At 40.0% G+C, this 23,502-nt stretch overlaps 1 protein-coding gene across 2 annotated transcripts in view; it reads left to right on the top strand.

Moving 5' to 3' along the window:
- BOD1L1 (biorientation of chromosomes in cell division 1 like 1) overlaps nucleotides 1–23,502 on the top strand; it is a gene marked incomplete at both ends in the record, with an annotated part of 54,476 nt that overhangs the window by 13,400 nt on the left and 17,574 nt on the right. For both annotated transcript variants that reach the window (XM_079707399.1, XM_079707398.1), the window contains 8 exons: nucleotides 6,508–6,674; nucleotides 8,056–8,167; nucleotides 8,831–8,969; nucleotides 10,094–10,166; nucleotides 12,010–17,980; nucleotides 19,871–19,935; nucleotides 20,820–20,904; nucleotides 23,271–23,314. In XM_079707399.1, the coding sequence (XP_079563525.1) occupies nucleotides 6,508–6,674; nucleotides 8,056–8,167; nucleotides 8,831–8,969; nucleotides 10,094–10,166; nucleotides 12,010–17,980; nucleotides 19,871–19,935; nucleotides 20,820–20,904; nucleotides 23,271–23,314 (6,656 nt within the window). The remainder of the gene's footprint in view (nucleotides 1–6,507; nucleotides 6,675–8,055; nucleotides 8,168–8,830; nucleotides 8,970–10,093; nucleotides 10,167–12,009; nucleotides 17,981–19,870; nucleotides 19,936–20,819; nucleotides 20,905–23,270; nucleotides 23,315–23,502) is intronic.

Genomic DNA, 23,502 nt, shown 5'->3' with positions numbered 1-23,502 from the left:
GAGGTTGAATATCTTTTCATGTACCTCTTGGCCATCTGTATGTCTTCTTTGGAGAAATATCTATTTAGGTCTTCCGCCTATTTGTCCATTGGGTTGTTTGTTTTGATGATACTAAGCCGCATGAGCTAATTGTAAATTTTGGAGACAGCTCCCTTGTCAGTCACATCATTTGCAAATATTTTCTCCCAATCTCTGATTGTCTTTTCATTTCGTTTGTGGCTTCCTTTGCCGTGCAAAAGCTCTTAAGTTTAACTAGGTCCCATTTATTTATTTTTGTTTTTATTTCCATTACTCTGGGAGACGGATTGAAAAAGATATTGCTTCGATTCATGTCAGAGAGTGTTCTGCCTGTGTTTTCCTCTAAGAGTTTTGCAGTGTCCGGTCTCACATTTAGGTCTTTAATCCATTCTGAGTTTATTTTTCTGTATGATATTAAAAGACTGTTATAATTTCATTTTTTTTACATGTAGCTGTCCAGTTTTCCCAGCACCACTTATTGAAGAGACTGTCTTTCCTCCATTGTGTAGTCTTGCCTCTTTTGTTGTAGATTAATTGACCATAGGTGCATGGGTTTATCTCTGGGCTTTCTATCCTGTTCCATTGATCTATAGTTCTATTTTTGTGTCACTACTGTACTGTTCCGATGACTAGAGCTTTGTAGCATAGTCTGAAGTCAGGGTGCCTGATTCTTCCAGCTCCAATTTTCCTTCTCAAGATTGCTTTGGCTATTTGGGGTCTCTTGTGTCTCCGTACATATTTTAAGATTGTTTGTTTTAGTTCTGTGAAAAATGCTATTGGTAATTTGATAGGGATTGCATTGAATCTGTAGATTGCCTTGGGGAGTATAGTCATTTTGACAGTATTGATTCTCCCGATCCAAGAATGTGGTATATCTTTCCATCTGTTTGTGTCGTCTTTGATTTCTTTCATCAGCGTCTTACAGTTTTCAGAGTACAGGTCTTTTGTCTCCTTAAGTAGGTTTTTTCTGCATATATTATTCTTTTTGATGTGATGTTAAGTGGGATTGTTTCTTGAATTTCTCTTTCTGACCTTTTGTTGTTAGTGTATAGAAATGCAAGAGATTTCTGTGTATTAATTTTGTAGCCTGCGACTTTACCAAATTCATTGATGAGCTCTAGTAGTTTTCTGGTAGCGTCTTTAGGATTTTATACATATAGTATCATATCATCTGCAGACAGTGACAGTTTAACTTCTTCTTTACCAATTTGGACTCCTTTTATTTATTTATTTTCTGATTGCCATCGCTAGGACTTCCGAAACTACGTTGAATAAAAGTGGCGAAAGCGGACATCCTTGTCTTGTTCCTGATCTTAGAGGAAATGCTTTTAGCTTTTCACTGCTGAGTATGATGTTAACTGTAGGTTTATGTATATGGCTTTTATTATGTTGAGGTATGTTCCATCTGTGCCCACTTTCTGGAGAGTTTTTTTATCATAAATGGGTGTTGAATTTTGTCAAAAGCTTTTTCTGCATCTATTAAGATGATCATATGGTTTTTACTCTTCAATTTGTTCTTGTATCACATTGATTGATTTGCAGATATTAAAAAAATCCTGGGACTTCCCTGGTGGCGCAGTGGTTGAGAATCTGCCTGCTAATGCAGGGGACTCGGGTTTGAGCCCTGGTCTGGGAGGATCCCACGTGCCGCGGAGCAACTAGGCCTGTGAGCCACAACTACTGAGCCTGTGTGTCTGGAGCCTGTGCTCCGCAACAAGAGAGGCCACAATAGTGAGAGGCCCATGCACCGTGATGAAGAGTGGCCCCCGCTTGCCACAACTAGAGAAAGCCCTCACACAGAAACGAAGACCCAACCCAGCAAAAATAAATTTAAAAAAAATAATAAATTTAAAAAAAATTTAAAAAACATAAAAAAATCCTTGTATTCCTGGGAGGAATCCTACTTGATTATGGTGTATGATCCTTTTAATGTACTGTTAGATTCAGATTGCTAGTATTTTGAGGATTTTTGTGTCAATGTTCATCAGTGATATTGGCCTATAATTTTCTTTTTTTGTGATATCTTTGTCTGGTTTTGGTATCAGGGTGATGGTGGCCTCATACAATGAGTTTAGGTGTTTTCCTCCATCTGCAATTTTTTGGAACAATTTCAGAAAGATAGGTGTTAGCTCTTTTCTAAATGTTTCATAGAATTCACCTGTGAAGCCATCTGGTCTTGGACTTTTGTTTGTTGGGAGTTTTTTAATCACAGTTTCAATTTGAGTACTTGTGATCAGTCTGTTCATGTTTCCTATTTCTTCCTGGTCAGTCTTGGGAGATTGTACCTTTCTAGGAATTTGTCCATTTCTTCCAGATTGTCCATTTTATTGGCATACAGTTGCTTGTAGTAGTCTCTTAGGATGCTTTGTATTTCTGCGGTGTCTGTTGTAACTTCTTTTTCATTTCTAATTTTATTGATTTGAGTCCTCTTCCTCTTTTTCTTGATGAGTCTGACTAATGGTTTATCAATTTTGTTTGTCTTCTCAAAGAACCAACTTTCAGTTTCATTGATCTTTGCTATTGTTTTCTTCATCTCTATTTCATTTATTTCTGCTCTGGTCTTTATAATTTCTTTCCTTCTACTGACTTTAAGTTTTGCTTGTTCTTTCTCTAGTTGCTTTAGGTGTAAGGTTAGGTTGTTTATTTGAGATTTTTCTTTTTTCCTGAGGTAATACTGTATTGATATAAACTTCCCTCTTAGAACTGCCTTTGCTGCATCCCATAGGTTTTGGATCTTTGCTTTCATTTTCATTTGTCTCTAGGTATTTTTTGATTTCCTCTTTGATTTCTTCAGTGATCCATTGGTTGTTAAGTAGCATGTTTTGTAGCCTCCATATGTTTGTGTTTTTTACAGTTTTTTTTTCTTTTAGTTTATTTCTAATTTCATAACATTGTGGTTGGAAAAGATGCTTGATATGATTTCAGTTTTCTTAAATTTACCAAGGCTCACTTTAAGGCCCAGCATGTGGTCAATCCTGGAGAATGTTCCATGTGTGCATGAGAAGAATGTGAATTCTGCTGATTTTAGATGGAATGCTCTATAAATATCAATTAAATCCATCTGGTCTAATGTATCATTTAAGGCCTGTGTTTCCTTATTAACTTTCTGTCTGGATGATCTGTGCATTGCTGAGAGTGGGGTGTTAAAGTCCCCAACTCTTATTGTGTTACTCTCGATTTCTCCCTTTATGGCTGTTAGTATTTGCCTTACATGTTGATGTGCTCCTATGTTGAGTGCGTATATATTTATAATTGTTATATCTTCTTCTAGGATTGATCCCTTTATCATTATGTAGTGTCCTTCTTTGTCTCTTATAACAGTCTTTATTTTAAAGTCTATTTTGTCTGATATGAGTATTGCTACTCCAGCATTCTTTTGATCTCTATTTGCATGGAATACCTTTTTCCATCCCCTCACTTTCAGTCTGTATGTGTCCCTAGGTCTGAAGTGGGTCTGTTATAGACAGCATATATATGGGTCTTGTTTTTGTATTTATTCAGCCAGTCTATGTCTTTCGGTTGGAGCATTTAATCCATTTACATTTAAGGTAATTATCAATGTGTAAGTTTCTGTTGCCGTTTTCTTAATTGTTTGGGGTTTGTTTTTGTAGGTCTTTTTTCTTCCCTTCCTCTCTGGTTCTCTTCTGTGGTTTGATGACCATCCTTAGTGTTGTGTTCAGGTTACTTTTTCTCTGTGTGTGTGTGTGTGTGTGTGTGTGTGTGTGTGTGTGTAGTAGTAGTAGTAGTTTTTGGGTTTGCTATTCCCGTGCAGTTTTGATATAGCAGTCTGTGTATGTACAAGATTGTTTTAAGTTGCTGGTGTCTTCCCCGCCTAGAGAAGTTCCTTTAGCATTTGTTGCAAAGCTGGTCTGGTGGTGCTGAACTCTCTTAGCTTTTGCTTGTCTGTGAAGCTTTTGATTTCTCTGTCAAATCTGAGTGAGACCCTTGCTGGGTAGGGTATTCTTAGTTGTAGTTTCTTCCCTTTTATCGCTTTAAATGTATTGTGCCACTCCCTTCTGGCCTGCAGAGTTTCTGCTGAAAAATCAACTGATAACTTCATGGGGATTCCCTTGTATGTTGTTTGTCATTTTTTCCTTGTTGCTTTTAATATTTTTTCTTTGTCCTTAATTTTGTCAATTTGATTACTGTGTGTCTCAGCATGTTCCTCCTTGAGTTTATCCTGACTGGGACTCTCTGTACTTCCTGGACTTGGGTGACTGTTTCCTTTCCCATGTTAGGGAAGTTTTTAGGAATTATCTCTTCAAATATTTTCTCAGGTCCTTTCTCTCTCTCTTCTTCCTCTGGGACCCCTATAATGCGAATGTTGGTGCATTTAATGTTATCCCAGAGGTCTCTTAGACTGTCTTCATTTCTTTTCATTCTTTTTTCTTTATTTTGTTCTTCAGCAGTGATTTCCACCATTCTATCTTTGAGATCACTTATCCGTTCTTCTGCCTCACTTATTCTGCTGTTAATTCCTTCTGGGGTCTTTTTCATTTCAGTTATTATATCGTTCATCTGTTTGTTTTTTCTTTAGTTCTTCTAGGTCTTTATTAAACATTTCTTGCATCTTCTCGATCCTTGCCTCCATTGTTTTTCCAAGATCCTGGATCATCTTCACTATCACTATCCTGAATTCTTTTTCCGGAAGGTTGCCTGTCTCCACTTTACTTAGTTGTTTTTCTGGGGTTTTATCTTTTTCCTTTACCTGGGACATAGATACCTTTACCATTTCATTTCATATACTTTTCTGTGATTGTGGATTCTGTTCCACAGGCTGCAGGATTGTACTTCTTCTTGCTTCTGCTGTCTCCCCATTGTCCTTTCCTTGCGGTGTTGTGGACACAGTGCCCTTCCTGGCATTGACATCAGACACTGTATACAGATTGTTGCCAAGCAGGGAAACTCATTAGAGTCTTGATGTCTGAAGTTTTTATTGGGGCTTCATCATATACACCTAGTTGACTGCCCATGTGTCTGTCCTCAGCCTCCAGCCCCTCTGGAGGCCAAACTGATATCCCATGACCCAATGCTCCCACCCTAAATCAACTGTTAGGCAATTTGGCTTGACCCATGACCCTAGGCAAATAAAAACACTCCTATCTGTCATGGCATTCCAAATGCTTAGAGATTACCTCCCAGAATGGAGGAGAAAGACCAGACCTCTCTTTTATTATATAGTTTGTTTTTCAGCCAACCCTTATTAAGTGCTTAGTGTGTTCCAGGCACTGTGCTCAGTTATTACACTATTGTATAGGTGCAGGTGAGGAAACAGAGTTGCCAAGACAAGGTGTCTCTCTCATCCAGGGTGATATAACTAGTGAGCACAACGCCATTTCAAACCTGTGTCTGGGCTTTCAATCAATACCTTATGCTGCTCTTTACCACATGATTAAATATTGTTTATGACCTTTTGAAAAGTCAAAAATATTGAATATTATTTGCAATTGCCTGTAGTTAGCATCTTGTAACTTTGTTGCTGGCTCTTGGATAGAATACCTAGAGAGAAAACCATAAGAGGGAAAAAGTAGAAGGTTTTAATTCCACAAATGTATTTTTCTGTATCTCCCATTTTTCATTCTTTTCTTAGTATCCATTAAAAAACTGAATTAGGAGCAATCTCCACTCTTCATAATTATCATCATGAGATCATTTGAGTACCATGTAGGAAGAATGCTGTCATCCTGATGAAACTCCACTTTCTCTAGCCAAATGGGAATTTTAATTCTAGATCCTTTATTGGGTCTTTTCAAGGTTTTTCCTGGACAGAACTAGATTTTCTATATATGGGATCCAAAAAATAAGAAAATGGCTCTTTTGAGAGTACTAAGCAGTACTTAGTACCACTTCTTTACTTCTTGCTGTGCCATGGGGAACTTATCCTCCTTCTTCAGATAGAGGAGTTTTAGTATATACTTGGTGTAGGGCCAATTATTGATTCTTCCCTCTTCCATAAAAGAAAGATCACAGGTTGTCATTAACATCTCAAGTTTACTTTAAAGTGTTGCTTCAGGTGAATTTGTTCAATTAAATACCGGTAAAGCATTCATACCAAGTCTATTTTCATACAAATGAGGATTAACTTTGTCAAAGAAACATAAATAACTATAAGGCCTAATTTTTCTTTGCCTTTTTGATATGTGAGAAGCTGAAAGAAAGGAAAAAATTAATAAGTCAAGAGGACTTACCTGGTGGTCCAGTGGTTAAGACTCCACATTTCCGGTGCAGGGGGCATAGATTCAATCACTGGTTGGGGAAGTTCCACATGACATGTGGTGCAGCCAAAATAAATAATAAATAAATAAATTGATTATAGCCTTTAAAAATGTCAATATCTGGATGTTCAGATACTGATATTTCTCCTGTCAGACCTACAAATACACTCGAACTACATTGATACTACTTTTGCCTCTTGATGCTGATCAAGCATAATGTTGATCTTATTGCTGATTGACAGAAGCACTGATCTTTCTATTGACTTTCTTCCAGACGAAGAAAAGAACAAGCAGAACAAAACAAAAACTCAAACCAATGATCCCAGTGAAGGAAAAGCAAAAAGTATACGGCATGCTTATGTTCACAAACCATATCTTTATTCAAAGTATTATAGTGATTCTGATGACGAGCTTACTGTAGAACAACGGCGGCAATCTATAGTAAGTCAGATTTGATCTCTTATTATTTTAACCTATTAAGTCAGGTTGGCAAACTTGACTAGTCTGTTTACAGGATACTGGTGAGCATTTGAAACAGTGACATATAGGTTCTACTTTCAGGAACCTTGTCATTTAACTAGGCAGAATAGACATAAACATATGATGGAGGTGTTCATATCATGATTAATGGTAGTGAAAAACTGGTAACAACCTAGGTGTTTCATAGTGTCGAAATGTTTGACTCAAATATGGATCTAGCCATAAAGAGAGATGACGTCAGCCATTAACATAATATTAAGAGGGAAGCACAGTCCATCCACATATTTCCTGCATTTGAAAATACTTCTAAGATGTGCTATTATTAACAGGTTTTTAGAGAAAAAAATTGCTTCCTTGTTGTATATGTACATCAGTTTTAAGATGGCTTACGATTTCAGAAACATTAAAATATGAAAAATTGTGCATCATAGATTGAGGAAATATTACTACATGAAAAATGACTTGAAGGAAGTGCCCCAAAATGTTAATAGTGGCTTATCTCTTGAGGTTAGTTGATAAGGAGTTACGCTTATGCTTAGGATGTTTGGTGCTTTGAGGCTTTGAGTTCTGGGTGGGAAAGAGATGGTGGAGTAACACACAATGACTGGATTTTCCCTGGCTTTAAAGTATGACTGCAGAAAGTCCCATGTCTAAAACCTGGGTCCTGAGATTATGACCAGAAAGTCACATTTGTTGTAGGACTAACCTGTCACTTGAATCTGTATTTCAGCTTTCTTTTTTGAGAAAATCAAAAAATTATGGAGACCTACCTCTACACTTGATGCTCATAGATATTTTTATAGCTATCCTTTTAACTGAAATAGCAGTTTATTAAGCCACCACTTCCCAAAATGATACCTTTAAATTGATGGCATTCTTTAAGAGTAGTGGAAAAATTTAACTTCTCTCTCTTTTTTTTTTTTTTTTTTTTTTTTTTGTGGTACACAGGCCTCTCACTGTTGTGGCCTCTCCCGTTGTGGAGCTCAGGCTCCGGATGCGCAGGCCCAGCAGCCATGGCTCACGGGCCCAGCCGCTCCGCGGCTTGCGGGATCTTCCCGGACCGGGGCACGAACCCGTGTCCCCTGCATCGGCAGGTGGACTCTCAACCACTGCGCCACCAGGGAAGCCCCAACTTCTCTCTCTTTTATTCTTCTGGTAGCGTCCAGATTGAAACACATGCACACGCACATACGCACATATGTATATAGTAGTAAATATGCACTTTTGCAGAGCCCATTAATTTGTAAGAACATCTGAAGGGCAAGTGTACTTTTTTCCCCAAAGTGTTTTTGCTTTTGCCTGAAAATCTGTCAGGATAATTATGAATATTTTGTGGTTTTAGGCTAAAGAAAAAGAAGAGAGGCTTTTAAGGAGGCAAATTAATAGAGAGAAACTTGAGGAAAAACGAAAACAGAAAGCAGAAAAGACAAAGTCTTCAAAAGCTAAGAATCAAGGTATGGGAGATGTTAACTTTTAATATTTTAAACTACCTTATATACTCCATTATTTTCTAGCTATTAATGTAACTTATGAGATATAATTTTGATCATTTTATTTTATAATCATATCTCAATAAAACTTCACTTTTTTAAATTACGTATTTTAAGGTATGGAAGATTTCCTTTTTAATCTAATGTGTTTCATCACTTTTTAAATTATATTTCTGTATCTAAAGTAAACATTCTATCACATACCAGATAATACACCTCACATGTTAGCAATTTATTCTCCAGTGATGGTGGAATGAATTATCACTGGAAAATTTATTGTTAACCTGTGAGTCCTCAAGCCTTGCAGTGATAATAATGAAATTCATCTATACTTTATGTTAACGAAAATGTCAAACATTTATCTGAAATATTTCATTGAACAAAACTGAACTTCCTCTGGACACTGATCTTGTGTGATATAAAATACACAGATGTACATATATGAGCATTTGAAATAAAAAATATGACTTCTCCATCTAAAAAATTATTTTTATTCTAACACAGCTTAGAGATATTAAAGCCATTTTGCATTTTTACAGTGATTAGAAAATCTTAATGAAAAATAAATATTACACTGTTTATAAAACTCTGTTGTGAGATACAGTTTATTGATTGCTTCTTTCTCAGGCAAAAGTAGTGTGGACTTAGAAGAATCATCAACAAAGAGTTTGGAACCCAAAGCCCCCCGAAGTAAAGAAGTCCTTAAAGAACGGAAAGTTTTAGAGAAAAAGGTAGCCTTAAGCAAAAAGAGAAAAAAGGATTCCAGGTACATATTTTATCTGGCCACATTCCCACTGTAACATTCTCTTGGCATGCTATTAGAAGGGAGGCTTTGAACATGACAGTAACGAGTGAGACCTTTAATGTGTATGTTATTCCATGTTTATGAAAGACCTTAGGGTTTCCTTTTCAGTATCATAATTCATTGTATTAATATCTATAATATTTCAAAGTAGTGTATACTAATCTTTTGAGGCGGGTAGACTTTTTAGATAATCTGATGGAAGCTTTGGGCTCTTTGCCCAGAAAAATGCACATGCATAAGCACACAGTTGTCCCTAGAGTTTCAGAGTTTATAGACTCTCCAGAAGTACTCAGGAAGTATCCCTGTTCTGGACATTCAAGTTACCTCTTACTGACAGTGACTGTTTCCATTCTCCAGTCTTTCCAGGCAATTCACCAGAATCTCATACTTCTCCCCATAAACCAGAGGTCCAAGCCAAATTTTTTTTAGCACTGCATTATCATGGTTAATTCTATAAGAATTACAAAGCTGAAGAGATTGAGAGTGGCTGTCTAGCCATGGGCTATAACTTTGCTGTTCCATCATGATGCAGTTATATAAATTTATCTTAAACTTGAAGATAGCTGAATCAGTCATTTGCAGAACTCAGTGGGAGGAGTTAGCTCTCATTTTTCTTATAGACCTCATTCCTGTCGATCTGAATAAATAAAACTACCCTGTTTATTCAGAAGATAAGACTTTCAAAATGAAATTGTAGCCCATATCCTATTCGTCTTCAAGCAACATTCAGGAAATTTTGTTTCAAGAATACTTCCTATAGGGCCAAGAGTGTTCCATGTCACATTTGTGATTGAGTTCTTCACTGTTGACCAAGAATAGGATTTAAATTGAAATGCACAAGTCTCTATGTACAGATTAAATGTTATAGTAAAGAAAAGCTAAGGTTTTTTTTAATCTTTCTGATAAATTCTGATATTTGATTCAAAGTTCATATTTCACTTTCTTTTTTTAACATCTTCATTGGAGTATAATTGCTTTACAATGGTGTGTTAGTTTCTGCTTTATAACAAAGTGAATCAGTTACACATATACATATGTTCCCATATCTCTTCTGTCTTTCATATTTCACTTTTTTCCCCACCTAGGAACGTTGACGAGAATTCTAAAAAGAAACAGCAATCTGAAGAAGATTCCAAAGAAACCCTCAAAACAAGTGAGGTGTGTCTTAATTAATAAAACCCCATTTTAACTGTTCTTTTGTTAGATATACGCCATTCAGTCCTTTGTAGTAAAACTTAGAATACAAGCTGATTTTTTCCAAGTTGAAAAAATCCATCACATTCAGCATTCTAACACCCCCATCCTATTATGGCCTAAAGTCCTCATTTTGGCAAGTTGATTCTTATGATCTTTTATCTGGATAATAGCTACTTTTCTACTCCCTTCCCTTCCCCTAACTTCCCCACCTCTTATTTCCTATATTGGCAATGAGAAAATTGCCAGGAATAATAATGAAAAACAAAAGGGAAAAAAGCGAAAAATCCCTCCACAAATAGATTATCTGTTTTATTCTCTTACATTCTCATCAACATATGTTCATAATTTTGTAGATAGATGTAATCTTGCAAAGTGTTTTTAATGTTCCCTCTTTACCCATTGTATGCTGTAACTTCCTAATTATAATATTTGATTGTATAATATTCTATTGAATACCATAATTTAAGCATTTCCTCTTAGTTGAACACTTACATTGTTTCTAAGATGTGATCATTTTAAATAGTAAAAATATGTACATAAAACTACCCCCAAAATGTTCAGTAAACACATTTCTTCTCCTTTTTGCCTTATTTTCTTGAGATAAACTTGTTTTCACTGGGTTTAAATGTTTATGTATACTGCCATATTTATAACTCTGTAGCTGAACTATCTTAACACTTGTAAGGGAAACACTAATGGTTTAGTAATTATTTATTCATAGCCAGTAAATGTTCTTGATGTCTTTATCCAGAAATTACAGGCATATTTATAAGTATATCCTGATTTTCTAATGGCATATCTTTAAATATTTAACTTTATTTTATGAGAAATTTCTGTGAAAAATGATCTCATAAAATTTTATTCACATTGGTTAGAACTTACCGTAAAATTAGGTTGATGAAATCCCTGTTCTTTCTTTGAGGAGTTTAATTTTAAAGTATTTTTTTAAGATGTTGGTCCCAATATTAGTAGTTGTTAAAATGTAAAAAGATGCAGTGATAAATTGACCCAGAGACACAGAGGGCTTTCTGAATACTTCAGCCCATTATTTGAATAAGAATAATTATAGCTAGTCCATGAGTCTTTATTAAGAGTGTGCTTAGTCATTAACATTAATCCCCTCAGTGCCGTACTGTGGGGTAGGGAGGAAAGTTTGGATGTTTTGGTCTATCAGTATCTTCCCTTGGATACATCAATGTATACATATGTCATATATAACATTATTATTACCGTGAATTATTGTGTTCATTTGAAGCTTCCTACATAGCTTGTCTTACAGGTAACCTAAATTCATGGAGTTCCCATAAATAATTTGGGTTTCTAAATTAAAATATAAGAAACCTTTATTTCATTGCAAAATTTTTAAATTGCCTTCATTAGGTTTTCAGCTTTTGGACTAAAAATAACATTACTTTGTCATTCTTTCAGCTTATATTTATTAATGACCACTGGGCATTAGTAGGCTTTAGCAACTTAGAGTTTAAGAAGGCCTCCTAAATGCATGGACGCATCTCAGGAAAAAGAACTACTCTCTAAAAAGATGCTGCGATGTAGTGGGAAGGGTACTAGACTCAGAATGAAATCATCTGAACTCGTTGCTGGGTGTCAAGTTATTGAATCATGCTGAGTTTCAGGTTCCCGATGCATAGAATGAAGTTAACAATATCTACTGGCTGCTGGCAAAGGTTAAATAAGTAAGGTGTAACATGTGACAGCACTCAACGTACTATATGCACCCAAATGTTAGATGTGAATATAAAAATTAATGTTAGTATTTCTTATATTTTAACTTATTTTCTTACAGCATTGTGAAAAGGAAAAAGTATCTTCTTCAAAGGATTTGAAGCACGTTCATGCAAAGAGTGAACCAAGTAAACCTACTCGGAGACTTTCAGAGTCTTTGCATTCAGCTGATGAAAACAAAAATGAATCCAAAATAGAAAGGGAACATAAAAGACGGACCTCAACCCCTGTTGTGGTGGAAGGAGTGCAGGAAGAGACTGACATGAGAGATGGGAAGAGGCCAGTGGAACGGTCAGAAAGTGGCACAGAAGAACCCCAGAAACAGAAATGCACACTTAAAAATGAAAAGCATCTAAAGAAGGATGATTCTGAAACACCACACTTGAGAAGCCTGCCTAAGAAAGAGACAAAATCCTCCAAGGACAAGCCTGAAAAAGAGAAAACTTTGTCAGAAGACAAACTGTCTACAAAACATAAGTATAAAGGTGACAGTACACATAAAACAGGTGATGAGACTGAGCTTCACTCTTCTGAGAAAGGCTTGAAAGTTGATGAAAATATTCAGAAGCCAAGCCAACAAACAAGGCTTTCTTCAGATGATAAAGCTGAAAGAAAAAGTAAACATAGGAATGAAAGGAAATTATCAATTTTGGGCAAAGATGGTAAACCAGTTTCTGAATATATTATAAAAACCGATGAGAATGTTCGTAAAGAAAACAACAGAAAAGAGAGACACGGGTCAGCCGACAAAACTAAGGCAGAGCACAAATCAAGAAGATCAAGTGATTCTAAAATTCAGAAAGATTCTCTGAGTTCCAAGCAACATGGAAGCACATTACAGAGAAGAAGTGAAAGTTACTCAGAGGATAAATGTGATACGGACTCGACTAATGTAGATAGTAATTTAAAAGCAGAAGAGGTTGTTCACAAGGAGAAGCGAAGAACCAAGAGCTTGTTAGAAGAGAAACTTGTGTTAAAGTCTAAATCCAAAAGCCAAGGCAAACAGTTAAAAGCAGTTGAAACAGAATCACAAGAAAATGTCACAAAACAGGTGACCACTTCAAAACCAGATAAGGAGAAGAACACAGAAGAAAGTGACCCAGATAGGCTGCGGAAGTCTAGAGTTGAAGACAGACCTTCTGAGGAAAGTGGTACGGAACCTGCATCAGAGAGCACTGCCTCTTCAACACACGGTGCACAGAGAGAGTCCAGCCACAGAGTGAAGTTACCACTAGCAAAGGAGAAGCACAAGGGTGATAAAGAGTCAAGCTCTGCCAGACTTGAGAGAAAGTTATCAGATGGGCACAAAAGCAGGAGCTTAAAGCATAGTAGTAAGGATGTGAAAAAGAAGGAAGAAAATAAATCAGAGGACAAGGATGGTAAGGAGGTTGACGGCAGTCATGAAAAGCCCAGAGGAAACAGTTCAGTCGTGGAAAAGAAATTAAGCAGAAGGTTGTGTGAAAATCGAAGAGGAAGCTTATCCCAAGAAATGACCAAAGGAGAAGAAAAACCAACAGCAAACCCTTTGGGCACTCCCAGTAGTTCCTCCCTTCAGAGACCCAAAAAAAGCGGTGATCCTGCCTTGATGCCCGAACAAGAGCCAATGGAAATTGATCTGGAGCCAGCCATGGAAAATGCATTGGAAGTACCCAAAACCCAAAATATCAGAAGCAGTAGTTCTCAGCAAGACACTGACTCAGAAAATATTACAAAACAAAAAACCACCACAGTTCTAAAGGATGAGGTACGAACTTCCATAGTAGATTCAAAAACAGCAGTGCCAGCCTGTAAATCAGGACGTGGAACAGGAACTGTTGGTAATTCTGAAAAGCATGCTGACCATAAAAGCACCCTGACCAAGAAAGTGCATCTCCAAAGTGTTGTGTCCAAACCGAATCCTGGGGAGAAAGAGCCTGCTCAACAAGGAACTCATGAAATGAATGTAGACTCTGAAACGAGTCATCGATTGTTACCTCATGCTCTGTCAGAAAGTGACAGGGCACAAAAGAATTTGAAAAACACCACCAGACCCACTGAAGAACGTGTTGCTCAAGGAGGTACTGCTCTTGAACATTCCACAAATGTAGACTCCTCCCTGTCGTTAAGTTCTGTGACTGCTGTGCCTCAGAAACAATCTCATGATTCAGGTGTAACTCCTTCAGTTGACAAAAGAACTGTTTCAGAAGGTGGCACAGCCAGCACCTTGCTTGTGGACCACTCTGAAATCCCTAACCAGAGCTTGACTGTTAGGGAATCAGAAGTCCCTAGGACAAGTAACAGCAAAGAAGGCGATGCAGTTTCCGCAGTAGACAAACCAGCAAAAGCAAGCATGGATAACAAAAGACACATTCCAGAAGGTTCCCAGGCCACTATACTCCACAGCAAAGAAGGAAAAGTAAACATGCCTCTTGGAAGTGAGTTAACAGACATGACTATGGAAAATGAGAATGTTATCGAAGAAGGTGGCTCAGTGGACGTGGCTGGGAAAGGAAGTAACTTGAGTTCAAAGCAGACAATTAAGGCTTCTGTAGAAAATGGCCAAAAGGATGGCATTGCTGTTGATCAGGTGGTAGGTGTGAGTACAGAGAAAGATGCTGAAACTGTTGGACTTAAGCACAGTAGAGGCCCAGGTGAAATAGAAAACATGCCAACTGTTGCTGACGGAAGGAATGAAAACAGTGAGGTGGACACCAGTGCTGAAAGCAACACTGCATCCTCTGTTTTACACCAAAGGAGCCGGAAAGCTGAGACTGCAACAGCCAGGTCTGGTAGAGCAGAAAAGACTTCCACTGCCACCAGTACTGAAGGGAAGGACAGAGGTGTTCCCCTAAACCCAGTGAAGGCGGGGGATGCCACAACCACGTCTGCAGAGACAGCAGAGGGCAGGGTGGCCGTGCCTTGCACAAGCATCGAGGCGGATGAAGGCCTCACGATGGGTGTGCACTCCAGAAAGCACTCTCTTCACGTCGGGCTGGAAGCCAGGGAAGGCACCATCTTTGCTGCAGCAGAGGAAGGTGGGGGCGTCGTCACAGAAGGATTTGCTGAAAGTGAAACTTTCCTCACAAGCACCAAGGAAGGAGAAAGTGGTGAGTGCGCTGTGGCCGAGCCAGAAGAAAGAGTGGCTGACCCAGTGACAGCTCCCGCGGGGACCACCGAAGACGACATCAATAGCGCAGCACCTGAAGAGAAGGATGACGCTGTGACCAGTGCAGGCTCCGAGGGGAAGTGTGATGGTTCTTCAAGTGGGGACTCAGGACTAATGGAGGGAGCTGTTACTTTTATTAGCGAGGTTGAAAGTGATGGAGCAGTAACAAGTGCTGGCACAGAAATCAGAGAGGGGTCCCTAAGCAGTGAAGAGGTGGATGGATTCCGGAGAAATATGATGAGAATGGGCCCCAAGAAGGAAACTGAGGGGACTGTGACGTGTACAGGAGCAGAACAGAGAAGTGATAGCTTCGTCATGTGCTCAGTAGCTGGTGCAGGGCCACAGGAGGAGCAGAGGGTTACAGGGGCCCCTGAGGTCCCAGTAGATAATGACACGCCAGCGGGAGCCAGTCCCACCCAGGAGGGAGACGGGTCTGTGAATGACGGCCCAGAAGGTGAAAGCGCAGTCACCAGCACAGGGATAACAGAGGAAGATGGGGAGGGGCCGGCAAGTTGCACAGGTTCAGAAGAGAGCAGCGAAGGCTTTGCTCTAAGTTCCGAATCAGAAGAAAACGGAGAGAGTGCAATGGACAGCACAGTTGCCAAAGACGTCACCAACATACCATTAGTCGCTGCTGGTCCGTGCGATGACGAAGACATCGTGACCAGCACAGGCGCGAAGGAGGAAGATGACGAAGGGGAGGGTGTCGTGACCAGTACTGGAAGAGGCAATGAGATCGGGCACGCATCAACATGCACAGGGATCGAAGAAGAAGGTGAAGGGGTGTCCGTTTGTGAAAGTGCAGAAGAAGGGGATGGTCGGATTGGCACTGCAGTGGGGCATGTGGAAGCCGAGGCCGGGGCTGCCGTCCTGAATGCAAATGAGAGTAATGTTGATAGCATGAGCAGTGCCAAGAAGGACATTAAAGATGCAGAGATCTGCTCCAGTGCCAAAGGGATTGTGGAAAGCAGCGTGACCAGCGCAGCTGCAGGAAAGGGCGAAGTGGCTCCAGTTCGTGAAGGTTGCGAGGGTCCCATGACTAGTGCGGCTTCAGATCACAGTGACAGTCAGCTCACCAGAAAAGAAAAAGTCGATGATACCACTATTTCCACTGGCCTGGTGGGGGGCAGTTATGAGGCTCTTGTATCCGGTGCAGTCCCAGAATACAAGGCTCATCACACGTCACCAGGTGAAAAAGCAGATGAAGGTATCATCACCTCTGTGGAAAATGAAGACTGTGATGGCCTTGTGGCTGCTAAAGCCAGTGTCAGTATTACCAACCCAGCTTGTTTAGCCAGTGGTAAAAGTCAAGGCAAAGGCTTGATGATTTCTACCAGTACAACAAATGATTTCACCCTGCAGCTAAACACGATGGTAGACATGGAAGAAGGTCGTTCAAGTGCCCAGAGAACTGAAGAAAGCGTGGAAGGCCCCAGAGTGAACTTGGAAGAATTCGAGGTCCCCATGCCCAGCGCGGTGTCAGGCGGTGAGAGCCAACTCCCGGCTGCTAGAAACGAGGAGAAAGACGAGTGTGCCATGATTTCCACAAGCATAGGGGAGGAGTTCGAGGTGCCCATTTCCAGTGCAACAACCATCCAAGGTGCCGAGAGTCAGCAGCCAGTTGTAGCAGTTGAAGAAAGAACTAAAGGGCCAGTCTTGGTGAGTGCTGATGACTTCGATGTGCCTATGCCCAGCGCACCTGTGGAAGTCGAGAGCCCCCTCGCTTCAACCAGCAAGGAGGAGAAAGATGAGTGTGCCCTCATTTCCACCAGCATCGCAGAAGAGTGTGAGGCCTCCATTTGTGGTGTGGCTGTGGGAAGGGAACATGAGCGATCCATCCCCGGCATGGAAGAGAAAGATGGGAGTGCCATCATCTCAACAAGCTCAGTAGAAGACTGCGAGGGCCCAGTGTCCAGTGCTGTCCCTCAGGAGGAAGTCCATCCCTTGCTCACACCAGCGGAGGAGACGAGTGACACCGCCATGATTTCCACCAGCACCTTGGAAGGACGTGAGGCAGTCATGGTGGGTGCCATCCCACAGGATGAAGATCAGCCCACCATTGCGGGAACAGAGGACTTGAGTGATGCCGCCATCATCTCCACCAGCACAGCCGAATGTGTGCTGGCCGCCACTGGCCTAGACAGGCAGAAAGAGAATCAGCTGACTGCAGGCAGCCCTGAAGGAAAAGATGACCTGTCAGCCTCGAAGATGAGCAAGGCTGAGGCCCCTCTGCCCAGCCTAATTGCTGAGGACAACTGTCAGTATCCTGGGCCATCCACAGGAGAAAAAGAAGTGGGCCCCATGGTGGCAGTGGGCACCAGGGAAGGGCACGACAGGGTGTCGGTCAGCATGCTCTCTGCAGGTGCTGGGTGTGCACCAGAGACAGAGAAGTCTGGCAAGGACTGTGTGGGCAAAGTTCAGAGAGAAGATGAAAGCCCTGAGGCAGGGACGTCGGGGGACAGCACTCCAGGCAGGTGTCTGGCAGGGGTTAGTGTGGACTTGCCTCTCGACCCTCGAGGAGCAGAGCAGGCAGCCGAGGACTCCTCCATCAGGGTGCTCTGTTTGACAGCTGTAAATACTGGTGCTAAAAAAGCTGATGATCAGCAGGGGCCTGAGGGCGACTTGAAAACCACCACTGAATGTATTAATGGCCAAGAATCAGAAGTTGCTCCTTCTCACATGACAGTCCTTCCCGCTGCCTATGCTGTAGCTCTCTCAGCTCCTAAGTGCAAGCAGGACTTGACTATCAGGAGTGATCGCAGTGGCAAGTGGAGCACTCCAGCGCCTGCTGAGAAAACAGGAGATGGTAGCAGCATGACCGTGTCCTTCCAGGAAGAAGGAGGCCTTGAAGTCACTGTTTCTCCTGAAGAGAATTTGCATAACATAGGTGAGAATCTCCTAAGTGCACATTGTTGCATTTTACAAAGATAATTGTGTGTAGAGGACATTTAAGACAATATTCCAAAAGATAGTTTGGGTTCTAGAACATCACAAAATAGCTGTCATCCAACTTGAAGGTCAGGCTTCTCTAAAATTGTGTTTAAAAGCTTAAAGCCTTAGACCTGCTTCTCACGTGCGAGGAGACCAGAGGCCAGAGGCTGAGAGCCAGGTCATCAGCTGGCCAAGTGTTGTCTGCAGGATTGTTGCAAGTTACTAAACCTCTTGGACCTTCAGATTTCTTATCAATCAAAATGAAGATCCCTTACAACAGCGTATGAAATGAGTATATTTTTTATCACCCTCATTTTACAAATGAGGAAAAAGATTCAGAGAGTTTAAATAACTTGCATAGTACTCAGGTGCCTCTTAGAAAAAAATTACTTCAGAGCCTCAGTTTTCTGTTGTATAAAAAGGAGATAATAATAGTACAAAAACAAGCATCATTCCAACCCTTATCTGACTTACAGACTTGAACTATGTGTCAGTTCAGTCTGGCTGGCTACTTCTAATCGAGGGAGCACATTAGTTTATTTAATGGAGTTTATTGTTCATATAAATGAGTTAGTTTCTGGTTTAGAATTGTTTGAAAAGGAAAAGAAATGCGCTCCTTCCTGGTAGATTTCAGAGAGTGCTGGTCTTGTTAGAAACAGTTGGTAACTTTCAAAGGTGTAAGCTTTAAGCTTGGTCATTCATACACTCCCACTTCAGACACATTACACCAGGTACCACTGTGGATTCAAAGATAAATAGTCAAGATGGGAAAACAGCTGTGAATCTAGCCATGTATTGTACATAGGCCGTGACACTGCATGACAGGTGCTTAGAATAGGGTTAACCACAGAATGCTGTGAGAACTCAGAGGGGGCACATGGGCTGGACTTGAAGGGATCAGGGATGTTGTCTTCCTTTCTACTCTGATTGTATAAATTGTAGCATCCTAGACTTCTCAACTGGAATAGACCTTAGATACCATCTAAATGCAGCCTCTAGAGGCTGAGGCCAGTAGGTTTAGTCCTGTTCATTATAGAGACTTAGATAGGAGACATTAAGAAATGTCCCAAGGGTTGAAATAAGTGACTTTAAAATTTTCCATTGATTTTAGCTTAGGGTAAATTGAACACTCTGGAAGTTTTTTTATGACTCAACCATTGCTACAGTCTATTATTCCTCCTGCCTCCCCCCTTTTCTTCCCCCTGAAAGAACAGAAATAGGAGGGCTTTTAGCAAAGGCAAGCTTGTAGCCTCTTGGAGAAAGGAAGGGTTTTCTTTGGAGGCTTACATGTGGGCAGGTGAGAGAAACTGGAAGTCACAGGACAGAAGAGAGAAGGAAAGAAACGACCAAGACAGGGATAGGTTTGAGTCTCTAGCAGAGAAAATTCTGTTCTCTTTTTATCCACTTCACAGTTTTTAACTTTATGTTCAACTTTGCTGTGTCAGCATGAAGCAAGTACAGTGAGTCTATTCACATATCACCTTCTTTATTGGGAATATACCACAGTGGCCTAGAATATTTTCTTTTAGGGACAAACTTGATGTAGATCACTATAGAAAAATTCTCAGAAATAAGACGTCCTCACAAATAATATTGTATCATTCTTTGTGGGCAGCCATCTTAACAGCAAAAAATACATTTTCACACATCCCCTCCACCAAAAATGAGTAAATGACCCCTTGCCTTTCATCTGAGAATTTTCGTATATATTCCTTTTTACTGTTTTCTATTGATAGCAGAGGAAGAGGGCATGGCATACTAGATAACAACATTCTGTTACCTTTTGATTCAGGATGTATTTTGCAAGAAAATTCTTAAATTGATTTACTGCTTTGAATTTCATTAGGCACTGAAGAGTCTCCATTGAATGATTTGGGAGGAATGGGACTGAAAGCCAACTTGAAAACTGAGGTATGGCTGGTAATTCAGTTATGCTGAACTGTCAGTGGTGTAAGTACCTTTTCACCATATATAAACATATGTACACTTGAGCAGAATATAGTTCCTGTATTCTATATACCTATACAAGCAGAGTATAGCTTCTCATTGTACTTAAGACATTTAAGTTTTGTTATTGTCACATCCTATGGGGAAAAGCTAAGAACCTCAATACCTTAGTTAATAGTGCCATCATTAATTCCATCCACTCAAACCAGAAACCCCAGTCACCCTCAGTCACCCCACATTCAGTCCATTTCCAAAATATAACTTGAATCCATCTATTACTATTTCTACAGCTGCCACGTAATCTAAGCCACTACTTCAGTAGTGTCCCCATTGGACTTTCTTCCTCTCCGGTCCCTCTTCTAGTCTTCACACAGCCCTGAGAGCTATCTTGAAAAACATAAATTAGGTCATGTCATTGCTCTGCTTGAAATTTCCAGTGGCTTCCCATCATACTTAGAATAAAATCTAGTTTTGGGGGTGTTTTTTGTTTTTGTTTTTTTATCACAGCGGGCACTGCAGTGGTTCAGGGTGAGCTGTGGTGAGACTTGAGCCTCTTGAGGAAGTGGGGCAGATCAGGAAAGGCCTTGTGTGGTGTACTCTTTTACTTTAAAGCAATAGGAGAGCCATTGATGGATGAAATTAGTTTTATCATATTTTATTTTATTTTATTTTATTGTTTCTGAAGGTTGACAATATTCATTTTTAAATTTCACAAACTTGAAAGTAGACTTTTATATTGTCACAGGATGCTGGGTGTTTTGTTTAATTCACTTGAGGTGAATTAAACTTACCTTCTTATTTCAAAAACCTCATTTAACTTATTTGTTATGGTGCTTTGGACTTTTTAGGTATTTGTGCCATCAGAGGAAGAGAAAAATCATGAAATTCCAGCACCACCAGAAAGTCCAAGTGGGAGAAAGCTGAGTGGAATCGGTAAATTCCTTTTAGTGGTTGTTCACATTACTTTTTCCTTGCATGTAGTTTTATCTTTTATTGCCACATAAAATTAGTAGTTAACTTGTAATAAAACATCGACACACTTTATGGATTTACCTCTCACTTTTTAACATAGGTTAAAGGGAACTTTTTACTGTTTCATTTTTAACTTATACTTTTTCTCATGAAGTATCAATATTATGTAAATCAATATTATGTAAGGTAATTGTTTAAATCCAATGTCTCCAAATAATTGTGGCCAAACAAGTTGCTTTGGAGCAAACCCTTGCTCAAGCTCACAAATGTGTCAATGGGGCCCTCCCTATCCTTTCAGGTGCTATCACAGTTCACTTCCAAAAGTCTAGTCTCCGGCCCCTGTTCGCACTTCTTTTAACCTCACACTCATGGCTCCTGGGCTCTGGAAGTTGCCCAGTTACTGAAGCTACTCCCCGCTTGCATAGCCTCTTCTCAGTCTCTCTGTGCAGTAGTATTCGGTGTCCACTAAGTATTTTTTAGGGGAGAGCCTCAGTGTCAGACAGGATTAGGACAGCGGCTCTCAAACACTTTGGTCTCAGGACCACTTTACACTTTACAAATGACTTCATCTAAATCTGATTACCTCCCAAATGCCCTAACTCCAATACCGTCACATTGGGGGTTAGGATTTCAGTATATGGGGTAGGTGGCAATATATTCCATGTAAGGGGGACAGAAACTTCCAGTCCATAGCATTCAAAAAACTGAAAAGTTCAGGTAAAGCATGATCCAGGAGCAAAGACACAGCTTGCAAAGGCCCAATTTCTTATCTTCTCCTTTAGCCCCCAGCAGAAGTAATCACTTTCTCATTCTTGGTCTTTAGGAAGATATCTTTGTGCTGTCATTCATGGCTGAAATCCTGAGACTTATTCTGATTCAGTTTAGGTACCTGAATTATATTGTTCTATAATTTTTTTTTATCTCAGCCGTATATTGTGGGCAGCCTTCATTGTCATTGTATACAGATCAACTTCATTTGTTTTTGTTTTTTTTTTTGGCGGTACACGGGCCTCTCACTGTTGTGGCCTCTCCCATTGCAGAGCACAGGCTCTGGATGCGCAGGCTCAGCGGCCATGGCTCACGGGCCCAGCCGCTCCGCGGCATGTGGGATCTTCCCAGACCGGGGCACGAACCTGTGTCCCCTGCATCGGCAGGCGGACTCTCAACCACTGCGCCACCAGGGAAGCCCTTCATTTGTTTTAATAGTGGTCTGTAACGCATTTTCCCATTTGTTATTAGATATTTTAGCGGTCTCCAGTTTTTGTAGTTTTTACTAGCTGCAGTGAGCTTCCATATGCATGTAACCATGCATTTCCCCAAGTGTTTTCATAAGAGTGAGTTGAGAGGTCAAAGAATATGTAAATTTTGCATTTTCATTTCAAGCACTTGATACCCTAACTTGGAGGCAACTATTGAAGGATGAGTAGGTGTATATTCGGTGGACAAGGCAAAGAGAAAGGCAGTGTATATAAATCCTCACCCGGAAATATCTGGGGCAGTCAGGGTGGGGACCTTCCAAGGCACAACCATATGAAAGGGCAGCCTTCAAAGTATGTGACCTCAGAAGCCTTATAAGCAAAGGTACCAGGCAGTACTGGAAGACCACCCCAAGACCTGGTAAGCCATTCATGCTCACATGTTAAAACCCTAACGATGACTAATCTATCCAAAACTTAGACAGATGCATTAATTAAAATTTGTATGTATGTGTTATAATACAAATAATTAATATCCCATTTGTTAATTGTCAAGAAGGTAACATTTTTGGATTCTGAAGTCCTTTGTTCCCACAGTTATATTTCAGGTTACTTTACTGTGTTTAGGTACAGTTCAATAAGAGATCTACTTACGTAAAAGGAAGTTTTTAAAAGAAAAATGTGTGTTCTGTCATTGTTGAGTAGAAACAGTAGACCTTGTACTTCAAGTTCCAAAGAATATAAATAGACCATTGCTGTTTGAAGGGATAGGATCTAACTTTTCATTTGATGGCATTATTTTTAAATGAACCAGTGTTACACTGTCGCTTAACAGTTACAGCAAAGGCCTTCCTTCCACCGTCCTTCTAAGCTTCAGATCACCGACATGGCTACATCACTATAGTGATTTAATGGATCACTGCCATTACTGTAAAAATGCAGGCAACATTGTTTTTCTGATAGTACGACAGAACACGGATTGTAGAATATAATTGGTCAGAATTTTATATTTCACAAAAGCAGGTAGGCCACTTAGCAACATATTCCGACTTAACTAAAAAGCTCTAAATGTGTTTCTCTTTGGTTCAGAAACAACATTCAGTTTCCTTATTTCTCATTATTTTTGAACAGCTGAACTACAGAGGGAGCCTTTGTTGGTGATTGAATCACTAAATGTAAGTCACTGTAATGGTTAGAGTTTTGTTGTTATCAGTTGGGGTTGCTTTGATTTGGAGTTTTGAGAGTGATTACATTTAGGGGAAGGGCTGGCTGTGCATTTCTTTAGGAGACAGGACGTGCTCTCCATTCAAGTTCAACCTACTGACACCTTTAGTTCCATGTTCAACTATATCCACTGATGTCA

Source organism: Hyperoodon ampullatus (genome assembly GCF_949752795.1).
Source record: "Hyperoodon ampullatus genome assembly, chromosome: 1".
In the NCBI taxonomy this organism is placed as follows: Eukaryota; Metazoa; Chordata; class Mammalia; order Artiodactyla; family Ziphiidae; genus Hyperoodon; species Hyperoodon ampullatus.
Note: the sequence above shows the minus strand (reverse complement) of the source record. Positions and strands in the feature narration are given on the sequence as shown.